General features: G+C 38.2%; 4 protein-coding genes across 5 annotated transcripts; 1 reads left to right on the plus strand and 3 right to left on the minus strand.

Annotated features, from left to right (window-relative positions):
* Nucleotides 1-692: 692 nt before the first annotated feature.
* LOC17877024 (E3 ubiquitin ligase PQT3-like) lies at nucleotides 693-6,524 on the plus strand. Of its 2 annotated transcripts, none has more exons than XM_023781193.1 (16): nucleotides 693-1,187; nucleotides 1,398-1,580; nucleotides 1,997-2,093; nucleotides 2,292-2,373; nucleotides 2,464-2,630; nucleotides 2,719-2,795; nucleotides 2,938-2,994; nucleotides 3,091-3,247; nucleotides 3,346-3,497; nucleotides 3,604-3,768; nucleotides 3,875-4,153; nucleotides 4,343-4,381; nucleotides 4,490-4,829; nucleotides 4,918-5,037; nucleotides 5,137-5,230; nucleotides 5,678-6,524. In XM_023781193.1, exons 2-16 carry the CDS (start codon nucleotides 1,415-1,417, stop codon nucleotides 6,350-6,352), a joined length of 2,667 nt encoding a protein of 888 aa, XP_023636961.1. In that variant the 5' UTR covers nucleotides 693-1,187; nucleotides 1,398-1,414; the 3' UTR covers nucleotides 6,353-6,524. The 2 variants fall into 2 exon arrangements, with proteins under 2 accessions (XP_023636961.1, XP_006279986.1); XM_006279924.2 differs by having other exon boundaries at nucleotides 693-1,156.
* A 151-nt stretch (nucleotides 6,525-6,675) lies between these two features.
* LOC17876007 lies at nucleotides 6,676-8,940 on the minus strand. The gene is made up of 10 exons (XM_006281483.2): nucleotides 8,653-8,940; nucleotides 8,409-8,468; nucleotides 8,286-8,325; nucleotides 8,029-8,207; nucleotides 7,881-7,919; nucleotides 7,689-7,778; nucleotides 7,544-7,604; nucleotides 7,329-7,453; nucleotides 7,136-7,227; nucleotides 6,676-7,063 (listed from the first exon to the last, which is right to left on the minus strand). Exons 1-10 carry the CDS (start codon nucleotides 8,698-8,700, stop codon nucleotides 6,949-6,951), a joined length of 849 nt encoding a protein of 282 aa, XP_006281545.1. The 5' UTR covers nucleotides 8,701-8,940; the 3' UTR covers nucleotides 6,676-6,948.
* A 157-nt stretch (nucleotides 8,941-9,097) lies between these two features.
* Nucleotides 9,098-12,534, minus strand: LOC17874851. The gene is made up of 4 exons (XM_006279973.2): nucleotides 10,746-12,534; nucleotides 10,486-10,632; nucleotides 10,186-10,302; nucleotides 9,098-9,816 (listed from the first exon to the last, which is right to left on the minus strand). Exons 1-4 carry the CDS (start codon nucleotides 12,240-12,242, stop codon nucleotides 9,205-9,207), a joined length of 2,373 nt encoding a protein of 790 aa, XP_006280035.1. The 5' UTR covers nucleotides 12,243-12,534; the 3' UTR covers nucleotides 9,098-9,204.
* A 254-nt stretch (nucleotides 12,535-12,788) lies between these two features.
* LOC17876869 (transcription factor KUA1) lies at nucleotides 12,789-15,038 on the minus strand. The gene is made up of 3 exons (XM_006279431.2): nucleotides 14,522-15,038; nucleotides 14,012-14,220; nucleotides 12,789-13,712 (listed from the first exon to the last, which is right to left on the minus strand). The coding sequence occupies exons 1-3, from the start codon at nucleotides 14,805-14,807 to the stop codon at nucleotides 13,107-13,109; spliced, it is 1,101 nt and encodes a 366-aa protein (XP_006279493.1). The 5' UTR covers nucleotides 14,808-15,038; the 3' UTR covers nucleotides 12,789-13,106.
* Between the last annotated feature and the right edge of the window lie 1,840 nt (nucleotides 15,039-16,878).

The raw sequence follows: 16,878 nt of genomic DNA on the forward strand, positions 1-16,878 counted from the left end.
AGATATGAGATATGGTAGAGAAGGATGTGAGAATGACTATTTATATGATAAGAAGTGATGTAAGTTACATTTTTAAAATAATTAAATTAGAGGAGTTATAATTATAATTTATAGTGTGTTTAATTGGAATTCAATAAAGAAAACCAATAGTCTTTGGAAATTTATATTATTTTCAGTTTCATTTTAGTAGTAAAGTGTGAATTTAAAGTATGAATTAATGTATATGATTAAATGTGTTTTTTGGTTAAAAATAAATATTATAATTTAAAAATAAATACAAAATGAAACAATAAAGAGAGTGAAACATTACTTTTATATGTATGATCAATAAGGCTTATAAAATTTGTTGTATGATATATGATTAAGTCCTTTCATTTTCTTTGCCATTTGATTATAACTTATAGTGTAATTAAATTTTGTATTGAATGATTGTTATAAACATTTATTTATTTATTTATTTTGTTGAATTTTATATGATTAAGTCTTTTCATTTTCTTTGCCATTTGATTATAATTTATAGTGTAATTAAATTTTGTATTGAATGATTGTCATAAACAATTTTTTTTTTAAAAAAAAAAAAATTAAAACCTTAAATATTTTTCCACCAATAAGGAGAGAGTGGAAACTTACTTTTATATATATCATTCCCCACAATAAATGGGCCTCAAAAGATAAGATTGAATAAATTTTATTATTTAATGGAAATTTTGCTGTGGGATTACAAAAACACGATACGAAAGAGAGAGAGAGAGAGATAGCTCTGAGTTCAAACCCTAGATTTCGAGATCGATCTCTCTGCTTTTCTCGTGAAGACACAGCTTTCAGCTCCTCGATTTCTATGTTTATCTTCTAGATCCTCCTTTTCACTCTCACCCTAGATTCATCTCGGGTTTTTTCCGATCCTGTTCTACCGGAGCTTGGAGCTACCGGATCTCATGGAGTGAAACCTGGTTATTTCGCGACGTTTTTGTAGCTGTGAAGACCTTCGGAGAGGAGATTTGGAGACATCAACGGCGCCATCACAAGCGATCTACTCGATTTTTGATTCAATCACGAACGTTCTCTCGTGCTTGAATCTGTAAGAACTTGTCCAGGATTTGTAGATTTGGATTGGCACGCGTGGAGAGGTTTCTTCTGTGGAGTCGAATCAGGCGAAGTAAACATAATAAAAAAAATTGAATTTTTAGGTCTTTTTTTTTTTAATTCGTTTGTATTTACTTTTATGTTTTGGAAATCAAAATCTCTGGCCTCGTTTTATTTTTTTGACCAGAGGCCTTGATTAGGGTTTTCAAAATTTAAGTAGATTTGTGTTGTTGTGTTTGAGTTTGGTGTCAATTTCTTATAATGATCTTTACAAGTTAAGTAATACATATATATGTATTTTGCTTTTATATCAGATATACAAAATTTCTCAATGGCAATTTATTACAAGTTTAAGAGTGCAAGGGATTATGATACCGTTGCCATGGATGGTCCTTTTATATCAGTCGGTATTCTCAAAGACAAAATTTTCGAAACTAAGCATTTGGGCACTGGTAAAGACCTTGATATTGTCGTCTCCAATGCCCAAACTAACGAAGGTTTGTATTCTACGTCACATTTTTGTGTGTGTGTGTGTGTCTCTCTCTCTCTCTTTGATTGTTCTCTATATGTCCGATGTTAGTTTGCTACCTGAACTTGGAGTTGTTTATTGTCAGATTCTTTTATGGTCTGTTACCAAGTCAAGTGTTTTCGTTTAGTTGCTTTGGTAGTAATTGGCTATATGGTTGTAGCTATCACATACTCAACTTACTTACATTCTCTGTTCTAACTTTGAATTTACTAGTTATATATATATACTAGGGTAGATTTGTCTTGGTTGATACTTTTGTGAACTATTAGGAAACAGTTTGTTGGAATCTGATTCCATAGATTCTTAGGAAGCTTTAGTATAATGTGTCTCGCCAACATGTTTGCACTCTGTGGCCGTTATATGTTCTCTGTTTTGAATTTTCAGAGTATCTGGATGAAGCAATGTTAATCCCAAAGAATACATCTGTCCTCATTCGTCGGGTTCCTGGACGCCCTCGCATCACTGTTATTACTACCCAAGAGTACTTTCTCAGATCTTTAGTTTCTATATTCTTGGTCTAATTAATTAGCTATCTATCTTTAACTCGACAAAATACCAAAAAAACATTGCAAAATTACTGCTCCTACTTTAGCTAAACATAAGTCAATTGTCTGACTATTAGATTTTAAGAAACATTGGGATCCTCATGCGAAATGATGCAAATATCTTTACTTTGCAGGCCTAGAGTTGAGAATAAAGTGGAAAACGTTCAGGCTGAAACCACTAATATTCCTGTTGCCGATCCATCTGCAGCCAAATATGTAAGTTAATTATAGTGAATATTTCTTGGCATTTGTTGGAATGCCTGCAACCAGTTTTGATCCTAATTTTAATCCTGATTCACCCTTTAGCCTGAAGATGAATGGGACGAGTTTGGGACTGATTTATATTCGATTCCTGATGCCCAAGAGGCCCAGCATATTAAGCCAGGTCCTGATCTTGCACCAGCAGACGAAAAAGTAGATGAAGAAAGCAAAATTCAGGCGCTCATCGACACTCCAGCACTTGACTGGCAACGGTAAGCAATCTTCCAGAAATGGTGGAGGTAAAACTGTTGAGTTTGTGTGAAGGTTTAACAGCCTTCTTAATTTTATTCAATGTAACAGACAAGGTCCAGATACTTTTGGGGCTGGGAGAGGTTACGGAAGGGGTATGACTGGAAGAATGAATGGACGTGGTTTTGGTAATTTATACTTCCTTTTATTCTTTGATTTTCGTTGAATTCTGGAATGTCTGTATTAACTTCTGTCAAAAGGTCTTATAATTTTATTTTTTATTTGCATCAAGTTGCAAATTACTTAGTTTGGTTTTATTGGCTTCTATAGGAATGGAAAGGAAAACACCTCCTCCGGGATATGTCTGCCATCGTTGCAATGTCCCTGGTATGTCAGCTTTGAACATTATTAGTTTTCTCTCGCCTTTGTGTATTGATAAATCATAGATAAAAAGTGTTAAGAGCTTTCTATTTACTGTCTCAGGACATTTTATTCAGCATTGCCCCACTAATGGTGACCCTAACTATGATGTTAAGAGAGTTAAACCACCTACCGGTATCCCCAAGTCCATGTTGATGGCAACTCCAGATGGTTCTTATTCCTTGCCAAGTGGCGCAGTTGCAGTTCTGAAACCAAATGAGTACGTTGTGCTGAACTAGTGTGGGGATGTTGCTATTGGTACTTCTTCACATATATTAATTATAATTTTAATGTTTGTTGTGCCTTCATCAAATTCAGGGATGCTTTTGAGAAGGAAATGGAGGGATTACCATCAACAACACGCTCTGTAGGAGAACTTCCGCCTGAATTAAAATGCCCATTATGCAAAGAAGTAATGAGAGATGCTGCGCTTACAAGCAAATGTTGTTTCAAGAGCTTCTGTGACAAGTGTAAGTTCTTCTTATGCATTCTGCTGTTCCACAAAACCCTTTTGTTGATTGTTGCCAGTTCCAGATATACAGATGTATCGTTTTTCACTTTTTATATGCAATTCAGGTATCAGAGATCACATTATTTCAAAGTCAAGGTGTGTTTGTGGAGAAACTGATGTCCTTGCTGACGATCTTCTACCAAACAAGACCCTCAGGGATACGATAAACCGTATTTTGGAAGCTGGAAACGATAGCACTGAGAATGCTGGCAGCGTAGGCCATATCCCAGGTCTGTCATTATTTGAAATTCATGTGTTTTTGTACTTTGTTTGATTAGTCCTCACTGCTGAATTATGACGGACATAATATAGATTTGGAGTCTGCTTGCTGTCCAGGTCCGAAGGTTCTATCTCCTACTACATCTGTTGCATCTAAAGGGGAGAAGAAACCAGCACTTAGTAACAATAACGATGCTTCAACCATAAAGCCACCAATGGAAACTGCAGAGATCACAAGTGCCCCTCGGGCGTCTGCTGAAGTTAATGTGGAAAAGCCAGTTGATGCATGTGAAAGCACTCAAGGGTCCGTGATTGTGAAAGAAGCAACTGTTTCAAAGTTGAATACGCAAGCCCCCAAAGAAGAAGTGCAGCCGCAGGTTGCTGCTGGAGAGCCAGGTAAAAGAAAGATGTCTTAATATTAACTTTTCTGGACTTCGCGAATGATTTGGGACTAGTGCAGCTCAGATTTTCCGTTTCTAAGATTAATCAAGATGGACCACACATGCATGAACTTCTTTTTTTCAATGAGGAAACAAACTCTAGTTGCCATTCATCAATGTAATATGTTATTTTTGTTTTATACAGGAAAAAAGAAGAAAAAGAAACCTAGAGTGCCTGGGAATGGTAAAAGCTTTTTTGCTATGCTGAACGCCATTCATTCTCATTTTCAAAGTCTATGTGAATCAAAAGGGAGGTCTAAAAGATGGTTTATTTTTTTGTGAATTATTGCAGACATGCAATGGAATCCTGTGCCAGATCTAGCAGGCCCTGACTATATGATGCAAATGGGACCAGGGCCGCAGTACTTCAATGGCATGCAACCAGGCTTCAACGGCGTACAACCAGGCTTCAACGGCGTACAACCAGGCTTCAACGGTGTTCAACCAGGCTTCAATGGCTTTCACCCTGGCTTCAATGGGTTTGGAGGGCCTTTTCCAGGCGCAATGCCTCCATTTATGGGTTATGGATTAAACCCAATGGACATGGGATTTGGTGGGGGTATGAACATGATGCATCCAGATCCATTCATGGCACAAGGATTTGGTTTCCCTAATATACCACCACCTCATAGGTAAACCAACCAACACTCACTTAATGCTCTCTATCAGTAAAGCTTTCTCAATAATAGTCTCATGATTGAATTATGTGCGCATGCGCAGGGATCTAGCTGAAATGGGAAACCGCATGAATCTCCAACGCGCCATGATGGGCAGAGATGAAGCGGAAGCCCGAAAAGCTGAGATGTTAAGAAAACGCGAAAACGAGAGACGAACCGAAGGGTAAAAAGATACACAAACAAACTCTTATCTTTTACTAGACATATTAAGACTGAAGATAGTAATTCCAAAAGCTAAACGTGGGCTGTGTGTATGAAACAGTGGGAAGATGTTTAGGGATGGAGAAAATAGCAGAATGATGATGAACAACAATGGGACTTCAGCCTCTGCATCATCCGTCAACCCTAACAAATCTGTATGTCTCCTTTTGTTGTCTCATCTTCCTCTCTTCTTCTCTCTCTTTACTAGTGTAGCTTCGCCTTTTCATTTACTATTGGTTTTTATTTCTTACGATCAGAAAATGGCCTCTAAATTTCCCCCATTCATTTTGCTCATCAACAACAAAAACACTTTTAGGAAAAAGAAAAAAAAAAACTAGAATTATTATCAGGAAACAATGATTTTTTTTTAATTTCTTTTCAAAAATGTAATTTTCTGAATTATTTACAATCTGAACTATATAAAAAAAAAAGAAACAATTAAACAATAATGGAGAAAATATTAAAAGAAACTTTAAAGTAAAGCCTCGTATGATTCGCGAGAGTCATTGGGCTATAAAGCCCAATTAGGTATTATTTTGAGGCCCGAGTCCAGTTACATTTATATTATTGTTTTAATGTTGGGGTTAACATATGTTTTACAGAGACAAGCACCTCCGCCTCCGAATCACGACTACGACCGTCGGCGGAGACTATCCCCAGAGCATCCACCACCGCGTAAAATCATCTCCCCGTCGCGCGATTCCAAGAGAAAATCTGATCGTCATCCCGAAGAAAGAGATGGGCAACGCGACCGTGAAAGGTCTCGTCATCAAGACTTAGAACGTGAACACGACCGCACTCGCGACCGTCGCGATGAAGAAAGAAGCCGTCACCACCGTGGTGATTCGGAACGCAGCCAGCATCAGCACCGGAAGAGATCGGAACCTCGTTCATCGGAGCCACCAGCGACAAAAGCAGAGATGATGATTGATAACAATAGTCACAAGTCAAGCGTGTTCGCTCGTATAAGCTTTCCGGAGGAAGAAACGTCTTCCGGTAAACGAAGAAAAGTATCATCGTCTTCATCGGCGTCAGTGACGGATCCGCCAGCAGCCGTCGCGGTGGGAACATCGGTCCACCGACACAGCAGCCGGAAGGAAGTAGAAGTAGCGGACTATGAATCGAGCGACGAAGACAGGCATTTCAAGAGGAAGCCGTCAAGGTACGAGCGGTCACCACCGGTGGTGGTTGCAGATGTGAGTGAAGATAAACAACATCATCATCATCATCATCGATACTCCTCCAAACGTGGCAAGGGAGAGAGATCCCGACCTTAGTCTTTTTTTTACGTATAATCGGAAGAAATGAGAATCTTCTTTACTCTTTGCTGTATGAACAAATCATCAGAGAGTTCTTTTGTCTATCATAAAATGCTTTGTTAATCTATTTTTGTAATGATTCCATTGCTTTTATCTTTCAAATCTAATGATATGAGAAATTATGTCTTCATTTTCACGATTGTTTAATTGATTATTCAGCTTGCTTCTATTTTTGTTTAAGGGACAACATGAATTACAGATTCAATCGTTGAATTGTTCACAATAATAGGTTGACGAGTTTTTGGAAAATCAACCACTGCTTCAATCCATTTTCTTAGCTATGGAGTCAATCTAATAGCATAAACCATTAGAAAGAAACTCTACAATTTGTTCGAATTCCTATTTTCTTATTTACGTTTTCAGAGCAATATCAAAGCAACAACAACACATGTGTCTGACTGAACCGACTAGTAAAAAACGAAAATAAAATGGTTTGAGCTGTGTGAGTGTGTATCATTCCTCGTTTTCAAAGTCCCCAGAGCTAATTTCAACAATTACAACGTTACTATTTTTGCTTGACGAAAAAGCGTCTCGAATTCTTTCTATCTCTGCTTTCAAACTTCGGTTAAGATTAACGATGATAGAATCACAGCGCATGCCAGGAACGCGAATATCGCTATCTGTATCAACAATTTTGGATTTTCTCTCATGTTTGGCGACGTCACCGACCTGTCACAAAGCTTATATTTGTTGTTAATTGTTACACAAAATCAGATTTTGGATTGGTGGTTGGTTTTTTACCTTGCGATACGCTGCGAGAGCCGATGAAATGGTAAGCTTTGTATGAAGACAATGCCTGGCCCCGTTAGAGTCGCCATTACTACGTTATCACCCTTTTGTACGTTGAAAGATTGCAACATATTATTAAACATATCAGAAATCCTGAATGAATGACATACATTTAAATGTGAGGGAGTGTGTAAATTATATGTACCCCGAATACTGCTCGTCTCAAAGGAGCATTGTATTTGATTTGGACATCAATTGAGGGAGTGAGAGCAGCAATGCAAGACACGTCAATGGTTAGAACTTCTCCTACCTCCAAAACTTTTTGTACAACTAACATATGTTTTGGGATGGTAATATCAGTTTCTTTTGGAGGTAATGAGGCCTAAACAGTAACATCATCTCATTGGGATAAAACCTCACCTGAGCCACCTGCGAGGATGAAAGCAAGACCTTGTCCAGATAGGCGTTGTCTCAGAAAACCCTGCAACAACAATTTGTGAGTAGAAGCCAGGAAAGAATTTGTGGGATTGGTAAGTATACTAATGCAAATTACTGCCCGTCTTACCTCAGCACCAGTGGCAACAATGTTTCTTGCCCTCTGGTCAACGGAGTTGACAACCTTCACATCATGGACGGAACAAAGGAATGCATCTGGCTACACAGCAAGAAGACAAGGTTACACAACTCTGTAGGAGCTTGATCTGTACGAGTAAGAAACTGAGAGTTAAGCGTCCACATTTAGGAAGAAAGACTCTACCTGGCATAATATCTCACCTCCAAACATAGCCAAATCGATCTACAGGAGAAACAAAACAAACAAGAGATCACAAAAACAATCATGATTGAGATCAGAGTGATACAGAAGACAATTAATGTCAACATGGAAAAGCTAAAATCACACTAACCGGGAGAATCCTAGCCAAATAAGGTGCAGCAATACCAACAAATCCATCGTTTTGTCCAGTATTCTTAAGAAGTATGCTGCTTACACTCTTGCCCAAAATCCACTGCAGAACTCCAGCTTCTTGTTCAGGAGTGTATGTATTTTCCATCTCGATGGAACCAGACATGTAGCACATGGAAGCTACAAGCACCACCATAACAAATTAGTTGAAGCAGTCTTACAAATTTGAATAGAGAAGTGAATTATTAAGCGAAGTACCAGGCTTAGCAATGACTTTCTCCTCTGACTTTAACATAATCTGCCAGCAGAAGACCAATGGTAAGACAAGTTAAAAAGTATATGGCCTTATCTAATAGCCACCAAATGTGAAGATCAATCTACCTGAACAACTTGGGATTCTCCACCCAAAATCTGGAAAGGTGTAACTGTATCCTGTTGACTCTGCAATTAACATGATCAACAAAATTGATATCAATGTCATAATCACATCATCTCAGAACACATCTATACAAATCTCTGCAATCACAACAGATAAAATGGAATTCTCTAACTCCTACTTACTACAATGGACCTCAGATACTGAGTCAAAATCATAGTGACATGATTGAAGAGAGAAGTAGTGAACCTGGTAAACATAAGGCTGAAATGGAGTTGAGAAGAAAGGTGCGGCCATGGTGGTGAAGACCGCTGAAGATCTGCAAGCAAAACCTCTGAAAGTGGGGGAGCTTTTAACCAAATTCGCGACAGATCAGCCAAGACTGACGAATTCTCCGGCCAATTTCGAAGGTTCGCGTTATAGAGAAACGATCAGATCACGAAGCAAGCCATATAAAATTCGAAATTGTTGAAAGAGTGGAGAGAGGTGCTCGGAATTTCTCATACAGTCGGCGACTCCACGACCAACGACCGATGAAATTTTGTTGATGGCTGGGATATTATTATTAGATGACACGTGTAGATTGATACGTGGAGAATTCTTATTGGATGTTACAAGTAAAGACACGTCCCCGGCGAATCATAAAGACGATGATTGATTCATTTTGCTTTCATATGTAAATGGGACATACGTGTAAATACCCGAAAAACTTGTCCCTGTTTCGTAATAAGCTTTGCAATTCCTATCAAATCCTCTATGCAACTTAGAGGGTCTATTTCCTTATACTTTAGCATCCAGACACTACGAAATCATTCTAGTTACAATCCTTTTGAGACCAAGAAACAAGATATAGAGGAATAAAAGCATCAGACACTTTTTGGACGCCATGACCCGGAGGTTGACTCGAACCCCGAATCTTTTCATTAGCTGCAACACCATACCACATACCATCACCATCCCTCGCAACAGCATCTTCGCAGCATCTCCAGCTCCGCTAATGCTTCTCACATCTTCCCCTGATACGTCAACATATGACACCGACTCTGAATTCTCTTTCTTGTCTTTGTTGGTCTCCGATTGGTTTAGCCCAAGACGATCATTGAGCCGGATTGAGATGTTGATTAGAAGCTTAGCCATCCACGCAACCTCATCTTCTGATATGGGACGGGTCATCCAGTCCCCTTTGTACTTCACACTGCCTGCTATTTGATTGCCAGCACCACGCGGCTTGAAGAGCTCGTCACGGTTCCTCTGGGGATGGTCCGGCTCTAGGGAAAAAGCAATTGGTTTTACAACATGCCCGCCAAAGAAGTTTGAAACCGCTGATTTTAGTGAATCTACACACTTAAGGGCCTCTGTGTTATTTTTATCGGATACAGTTTGCAGTTCGGCTTCTGCCCGTAGTATGAATAACTGCAAATGCAAAGAACAAAACCCTTCAGCACAGTTAACAAGTTTTAAGCTCCACTTGCCCCTGTGAGCTTTAAGGGTTCTCGTGTCGTATAAAATAAAGTAGAGTATCTGATACAAGAAAAAATGTGTGTAGCAGTGTAGATGTGTGCTCAGAGTTTATAATGCTCATCGATACAACTAAGGCACTGGAAAAAAAATATATCAGATAACTAGTTCTGAAATTGTTTTTATGTGAACAATTCCTCAAAAATACATTCCCAAGTTAATAGATAGCTCACAATTTTTAGATATCATCCAGCAATATTTTTAATCTTCTACTTTCTTATCCGAATTTATCACTACAATAGATTATAGAAGAAAAATATTAACCTGAAGCAGTTGTTGTCCGCCATCTTCACCATCACTAAAGAGTTTCAAGTCTTTGTTCCAGTTTTCATGCAAGAATGAACCATCAGCGTTGCTCTCACACAACCCATCTTCCCAATCCTAAAGTTCCACAAGCAGTTAAACATGATTAATCAGTATAGAGTGTGCATATTTGTGTCGGACTTTACAGTATTTTGTTAAACTTTTCAAGGGTGTTATGATGAAAAAAGCTAAGTTCCCTTTTTCATTATGAGATCCCAGAGAAAAGATAACAAATTAAGTTGAGGAGAAATATAGGCATACCTTCAACTGCTCACGAATAGATGGAGCAAATCTCGAGAATTCGTTCACTTTTGAATTTCCTGGTCCAGTTTGTTTGGTGTGATAGGCTTTATCAATATTCTTCATCAGAAACAAAAGCTCTTTTGACGAAGTCAATGCACTCATTACCTAATTAGAGAGACACAACAGTCACATTAAGTTAGAAACAGAAGTCTTGCAATCCATACTCTAAGAGATAAACCCATTGATTTGAGAAAAATAGCTTAAACCAGGGATCTAACCTTCAGAACCATCTGAGTTATTATTTCTGGATCTGTATGAAGGAACTTGTGCGCAAAGCCAATAAAATGCATGACCAGAGAACTGTAGTAGAGATAATTAGATATCACATAGCTCTGCCACAAAGACGTGTATCCACAATCGCGTAATTCATATGACTCTTCCTTTTTCACATCTTTTAAAGATCCATTTAAAGAAGCTTCAAGATCTGAGAAATCGTCTAAACTGATAATCCATGGTTCCAGGTACATAACCCAAATGGAGAACACCTGAGACGCATTCTTAATTGAGCTTCCTATGGGACAGAACAAGAAACTCCTCAAAATATAACGATAGAGCGGCCTCTGTAAATGAGTATTCCAAGAAGTGAGCGGTCTGAGGCTCAAATTGGCAACATGGAATGATGATCCTGAAGTCGGAGTCTTCCACCGTGGACTCTCGCCAGACTCAACGTAGTTTTCACTCCCAACACCACTTGTAACCCAGCTCAAATTCAGATACTTGACAAGCAACTTCACTACTTCTTCCAACCCACAAGTAGGTGGAATCTCCTCCACAGCAGAACGGAAAGGAGGAGCCACACCAAAAGATTTAGCCGTAACAACAGGAAACGGTGAGAAGTCATTCTCAACCAGCCAATAATGCACGAACACATTTACCAAGAACTCAGCTCTCGTCATTACTGACCCATCATACCCATGTCCGTAATGCAAAAGAGAGCTACGATAAGGCTGGTGTGCATTTAAGTCGAAAACAGGAACAAAAGCTTTCAGATATGAGTAAAGAAGCCTTAAGTAGATATTACACTCCAATTTCTGATCTGGGTCACGCTTGTTACTCCCTGGAAAACCTTTCATATGTGTCCAATTCTGTAGCCTAAACATATTTTTCTTTTGGATAGGAATCACAGATGAAGTTTCATTGTTGCCTCTACAAACCGGATAATAAGAGAGCCAAAACATGTAATACTCGAAAACATTTAGCCTAACTTCATAAGATGAACCCCGAAGTGAATCCTCCTCAATTTTGTCTTTCAAAAAGGGGCACAGATTAGATAACGCACTTCGATCCTTCTCGCTGGAGAGCATGAATCGAGCATACTCCGGTAAACGTTCCGTCGGGAAAACGTACTTAACAAGAGACAATTTATCAACAGCAAAGATTGAGCTCATGAGTATACCACTAGGGGATAAGAGAGCGAACACTCTTTCCGCTAAATCCAAATCGTTAGCCGCCGAGACTACATCGATCCAACCGTTCGGCCGTAACGACGGAGACTGTGCCGCGGTTGGGTCGCCGAAGCCGAAGATCTTACAGATTAAACTCGGAAAAGTGATAGAGAAGAAATGGCGACACTGATCAGGCGTATGTGCGTGAAGAAACGATTCAACGGAAGAGCAAGCAGCGGAGATGTTCGGCGGCGTGGAAGCTGCGAGTATAGTCGACGCTAGGTCTTGGGATTGCGAAAGCGAATCGACGGTGTACGAGTGTGGAAGCATCGCTAATTACGGCGAAGTACACAAAGCTCTGAAGACGAAACTAGGGTTGTTAACGAGAGAGAGAGAGAGAGAGCAAAAGGTATGCGCCGGAGAAGAAGAAGGGTTTGAAATGCGAGGGCGACTCAAATCGCGCCTTGTGAAGGGGAAACACACCAAAAGGGGACAAAAATATCAACACGAGGAAGAAAAAGGAGAGCGTTCCGTGCCACGTGGCATCTCTGTAAATCGCCGTGGTTACTTTCCATAACTGTGGACTTTTATTTTAACCAGAGAGAGTCAATCGGTGAACGCGGGAACACTCTCGATACTCATCGCCCTAAATTTAACGCTCCTGATTTTGCCACGTCATTAAGTTCCTTGAGGCCCATTTTGTACAATTTAAGCCCATCTGGCTTTTGGGAACTTGTTAATCCTCTCTACACAACACTGATCTAGAGCATTGGGCCTCAGGCTTACTCAAAGCAGCGAGCACAATATAGAGTCCGGTTTTAATCGGTTCGGCTTACTTTAATTTGCAATCTCAATCCGGTTAGTTTGGTTAGAGGATAAACAAAGTAAAACTGTATTTTATTTATTCAAAACTAATAAATTCTAGTTTTTAGTACACATTAAACGAAAATTAACGCATCCTAGAGTCAAAAATAAAAGCATACAGCAAAAAAATAATAATTTGTTTTTTTTTTTTTTTTTTCTCCCTAATGATCAAAGCTGAACTAAAACATCCTAACCAAGTTAAACAACCTAACAAAGCAAATCTTATTTAAGTTACTGTTGTAAACCAAGAACTAACCTTAAACAACCCCAACCCAGAGACGAGATCTTCCTGCAATATTGTCATTTTTGACAGTCACTTCCAAAAGATCTTTACAAAGCGTGTATCACGCTTTTGATGTCTGAACTATCAGAGCTAGGGTTTGGGTGAAATGCTGATTGTCTTGACGATGATCCCCCACCTAGCTTCAGCGAAAGAGACTGATCGGTTTCTCCATTCTTGTTGGACTCTGCAAGGCTAAGCTTTGACATACCGAGAAGCTCATCAACATTGATAGGAGCTTTCGAGTGCACAGCAGTTGGTCTGAGAATCTCATGAGTTTCCTCTTTCTTGGGTGGTTCAGGAACGTAACCAGCAGGCCATATTGGGAATGGAAACGGGTAATATGGTGAGAAGTAGGTTGGATAGATTATGGGGAATGAGCCAGGTAGTTGTTGTTGCGGTTGTGGTTGCGGTTGTGTAGTTTCTTCTAGTCTGGAAGCAGAAGAAGAAGCAGCAGCAGCAGCAGTTGCGGCTGGTTCCCCGGTGGTAGAGTTTGTGGAGTCCATGGATTCACATTCTTCAATTTCCAAGATTGATGGAGCTTGATGGGAGCTAGGAGCAAGTGTCTGATGAACGGAGTCAGCGCTTTGCATTTCTGTTTCCACAGGAATGTTCTCTCCTTCCGGTTCTTGCAAGTCCATCGGAATATCTCCAGCCTACAAGGACAAATTAGATGCATAAGCAGAACAATCAAGATCAAATTTCCATGACAGCACCAAAATTTCAATGCTTAACCAAGGTTAGCTGCAAAATGGTACCCTAAAGCATATCCATTAGAGCCACAACACAAAATCCAACTTATTTGGTAATACTCTAGATTCCTATCGAAATGTAGAAGACAAGCCAAGTCCCCCCTACGGATCACTCAATATCTAACTACTCTGATATCAAAAAACAAAAGAAAATGTGCATAAGACGAATCAAATAAGTGTTTGTGAATGAAGAAGGAATATACCTCATCAGGAACCATATCAAAGAGACTAGAACGCCTTTTGCGACGAGACACATTGGATTGTCTGATAAAGTACTTCTGAGCATGGCTAGCAACTTGTGTTGGTGTCCTTGTAGTAACATAGTTCCTTGAGATACCTCGCCAATCACCTTTTCCCAGCTTCTGTAAACCTAATAAGAACATCCTGTGTTCCTCCTCTGTCCATGGAGTTCCTATATAAAAAAAAAACAAACCAAATCAAACACACAAATACATAAAACAATCAAACAATGCGTTCTAAACCAAATTGCATTGTTTAGCCTCACAAAACTTGATTGGCTAACAATAAATACTCTGATTACAATAACAAGATCAAGACTTGTAACATAATGCACAATCAGTGACTATGATGCAAAATAAACTCATTTCCCCCACGGATTGATTGTACGGATGATTGAAATGACTTTCAAAAATTGGAATTTGAAAAAGGAAATTAAAAAAAAAGAAAAAAGAAAAAGAGAAAAAAGGAGAAACCTTTCTTTCTCTCGCGGCTAGAGGAAGAGCCAGCAACGAAATCCTCGGAAGCATAACCATCACCAGGGACATGGTCAGGGACATCACCCGGAGAACCCGGAGTATTAGACCCGGTTCCACCATGACCAGCTGATCCGGAACCCGTGTAATGGCTAAGATTACCCATACTTGCACTTTTCCGGATCGAGCCTTCGGTGAGCCTGACACCAAAGAGCTTCACCCCGCGATTGGGACAAGTCCGAGAGTTGTGGCCATTGTGATTGCAGTGAGAGCAGCGACGAGTCATACCCGACCCGATTTAGGCTTTTCCTTCGAATCGGATCTGATCGGAGTCTGAAACGGTCGCGGATCGGATCTTAGCTGATCGCACAAGCACAGAATCTAATTGAGAGAGAGATAGAGAGACAAAGGAGCGGAAGAAAGAAAGACAATAATATCGGTTTATCTGGTGGTCGGATATATTACTTAATATTAATAATAAATTCTTTTCTTTTTTTTCTCTTCTTTGCTCTTCCTCTTCTTCTTCCTCTTCACTCTCTGTTTTATTTATTTATATATACAATCGGAAAATATTTTTGGTGAATCCTGTGTGGATTTTTTCCTTTTACATATTTCACATTGACTTATTAGTCAATGCAACGTGTCTACATTTGTTGGTTTATTTTTAGGAAAAATTATTGAATTACTTGAACTAAATAAGTCCAGTTATCTATTACTATTAATTACTATTAATTATTAATGGCTATTTTTGTATAAAATTTTTGAATGGTTGTATTTACAGGCTGCTATCTAAATTTTCAAAATTTTAATTTACTATATTAACAAAAAAAAAACAGCTTTTTTTTTTTTAACATGATTACAATTAATAGTATCTTAAATCAATTATATATTGATGGATACAACAAAATATAATAGCTGTAAGTATGTAACTGATGCATACTCTCTTTCTAAATAGACTAGTTAATTATGTTTAATGCATTTGTGATTATCCTAGTTGTCATATGCTGAATAAATTATAAATTCCCTTATATTTTCTGTTTACATAAGGATGGATATATATATTTTTTTAAACTGAAATAAGTATATATGTTATGTACAATTGCTAAGCACTCAACCAGAAAAAAAAAAGATTAATTAACAATTAGGGTGAATAATGTTAGCCACAAAATATTAATCACACTAAAAACATTTCAAGTGTCTTCACGCGTTCCATACATAAGAATTGACTAGATTTTTTAGAAGTTACAAACAAAATAAGTATGATGACATCTGTTGAATAAACATATCATTAAGTAGAAAAGGAAAGGGGGAAAAAAAGTAATTCAAATGTAAACATCCCCACACACATAAAGAAAAAAAAAATAGATATTTGTTTTTTTATAGATAGAGCCATAAAACTATTGGTTAGATTTTACTTAATAATCTTTGGAACTTTATTTAAAATATATAATTATTAGTAAAATAAGACCCATGAGTAGGTAAAATATGTTATCTTTAAGTAAGAGCTTTAGTTTCTTGCTAAAGATTATTACAAATGAAATATCATATACTAATAAGTGTTTTTTTTTTGGGTTAAATCGTCAAATACATATTAAAAAGGAAAGAATCTTATTCACCATTTTTATTACTTTTTTTTTGCAAACTAAGATTAGCTCAAATGAACCATTGTTATTACAAGAATCAGAATTTGTATTCACCAAAAAGAAAAAGAAATCAGAATTTGATGTTACTACAATAAGAAAATAAAAAAGGACGAAGGGTACAAGGAAGAAAGAAAAAACATTAATAACATATAGATGATGACGAAGATGATGATAGTAGTGTATAGTAGTAGTAGGAGAGGGAATAATAAAGTCGAGAGAAATGAGTGGATGGGTATAGTCATATAGATTAGTAGGTCCCACTTTCTCAAAAAAAGCCACGTGGACACGGCGAGAGAACGAACGGCTTATCCATAAAAGCATCAACTAGTTTTTAGTTTAGTTTGGTTTGGTTTGGTCTGGTCTCTCTCTCTCTCTCGGACTCGGGAGATCGATCGGTTCATATGTTTTAGGATTCTCTTCACAAAGCTTTTCTCAGCCGTACACGTGTCTTTCTCCCGTCGGTGGCATATTCGCATATTATTTCTTCTTCTTTGTCATCAACTCATCTTATAAAAAAAGGCTCAAATAAAAATGTTTTAGAACTATTATAATAGTTTGTTTCTTGCTATTTTTATCCACTTACTGTATATCTATATCTACCTTTCTCCAACTTTTATTTATATATATATTTTTTTTTTGCATGCCCGTGGACTTATTGTAAATATGTAATAACATTTTTGACAGAAAGCCAGGAAATCCTTATTTCCACTGAGG

Source organism: Capsella rubella, unplaced genomic scaffold (assembly GCF_000375325.1).
Source record: "Capsella rubella cultivar Monte Gargano unplaced genomic scaffold, Caprub1_0 scaffold_8, whole genome shotgun sequence".
NCBI classification, from domain to species: Eukaryota; Viridiplantae; Streptophyta; class Magnoliopsida; order Brassicales; family Brassicaceae; genus Capsella; species Capsella rubella.

What these genes read in the sequence shown, in the direction of transcription:
- LOC17877024 (XM_023781193.1), top strand. Translation starts at nt 1,415, where the DNA reads ATGGCAATTTATTACAAGTTTAAGAGTGCAAGGGATTATGATACCGTT. An exon ending in CCAGCACTTGACTGGCAACG is followed by an intron (nt 2,631 to 2,718) that starts GTAAGCAATCTT and finishes TCAATGTAACAG; the next exon opens with ACAAGGTCCAGATACTTTTG. An exon ending in AATGAATGGACGTGGTTTTG is followed by an intron (nt 2,796 to 2,937) that starts GTAATTTATACT and finishes TGGCTTCTATAG; the next exon opens with GAATGGAAAGGAAAACACCT.
- LOC17876007 (XM_006281483.2), bottom strand. Translation starts at nt 8,700, where the DNA reads ATGGCCGCACCTTTCTTCTCAACTCCATTTCAGCCTTATGTTTACCAG. An exon ending in GAAAGTCATTGCTAAGCCTG is followed by an intron (nt 8,208 to 8,285) that starts GTACTTCGCTTA and finishes TGGTGCTTGTAG; the next exon opens with CTTCCATGTGCTACATGTCT. An exon ending in CATCCTCGCAGGTGGCTCAG is followed by an intron (nt 7,454 to 7,543) that starts GTGAGGTTTTAT and finishes AACATATGTTAG; the next exon opens with TTGTACAAAAAGTTTTGGAG.
- LOC17874851 (XM_006279973.2), bottom strand. Translation starts at nt 12,242, where the DNA reads ATGCTTCCACACTCGTACACCGTCGATTCGCTTTCGCAATCCCAAGAC. An exon ending in TAACTCAGATGGTTCTGAAG is followed by an intron (nt 10,633 to 10,745) that starts GTTAGATCCCTG and finishes CTCTCTAATTAG; the next exon opens with GTAATGAGTGCATTGACTTC. An exon ending in CTATTCGTGAGCAGTTGAAG is followed by an intron (nt 10,303 to 10,485) that starts GTATGCCTATAT and finishes GTGGAACTTTAG; the next exon opens with GATTGGGAAGATGGGTTGTG.
- LOC17876869 (XM_006279431.2), bottom strand. Translation starts at nt 14,807, where the DNA reads ATGACTCGTCGCTGCTCTCACTGCAATCACAATGGCCACAACTCTCGG. An exon ending in TAGCCGCGAGAGAAAGAAAG is followed by an intron (nt 14,221 to 14,521) that starts GTTTCTCCTTTT and finishes TTTTTTATATAG; the next exon opens with GAACTCCATGGACAGAGGAG. An exon ending in TTGATATGGTTCCTGATGAG is followed by an intron (nt 13,713 to 14,011) that starts GTATATTCCTTC and finishes TTGTCCTTGTAG; the next exon opens with GCTGGAGATATTCCGATGGA.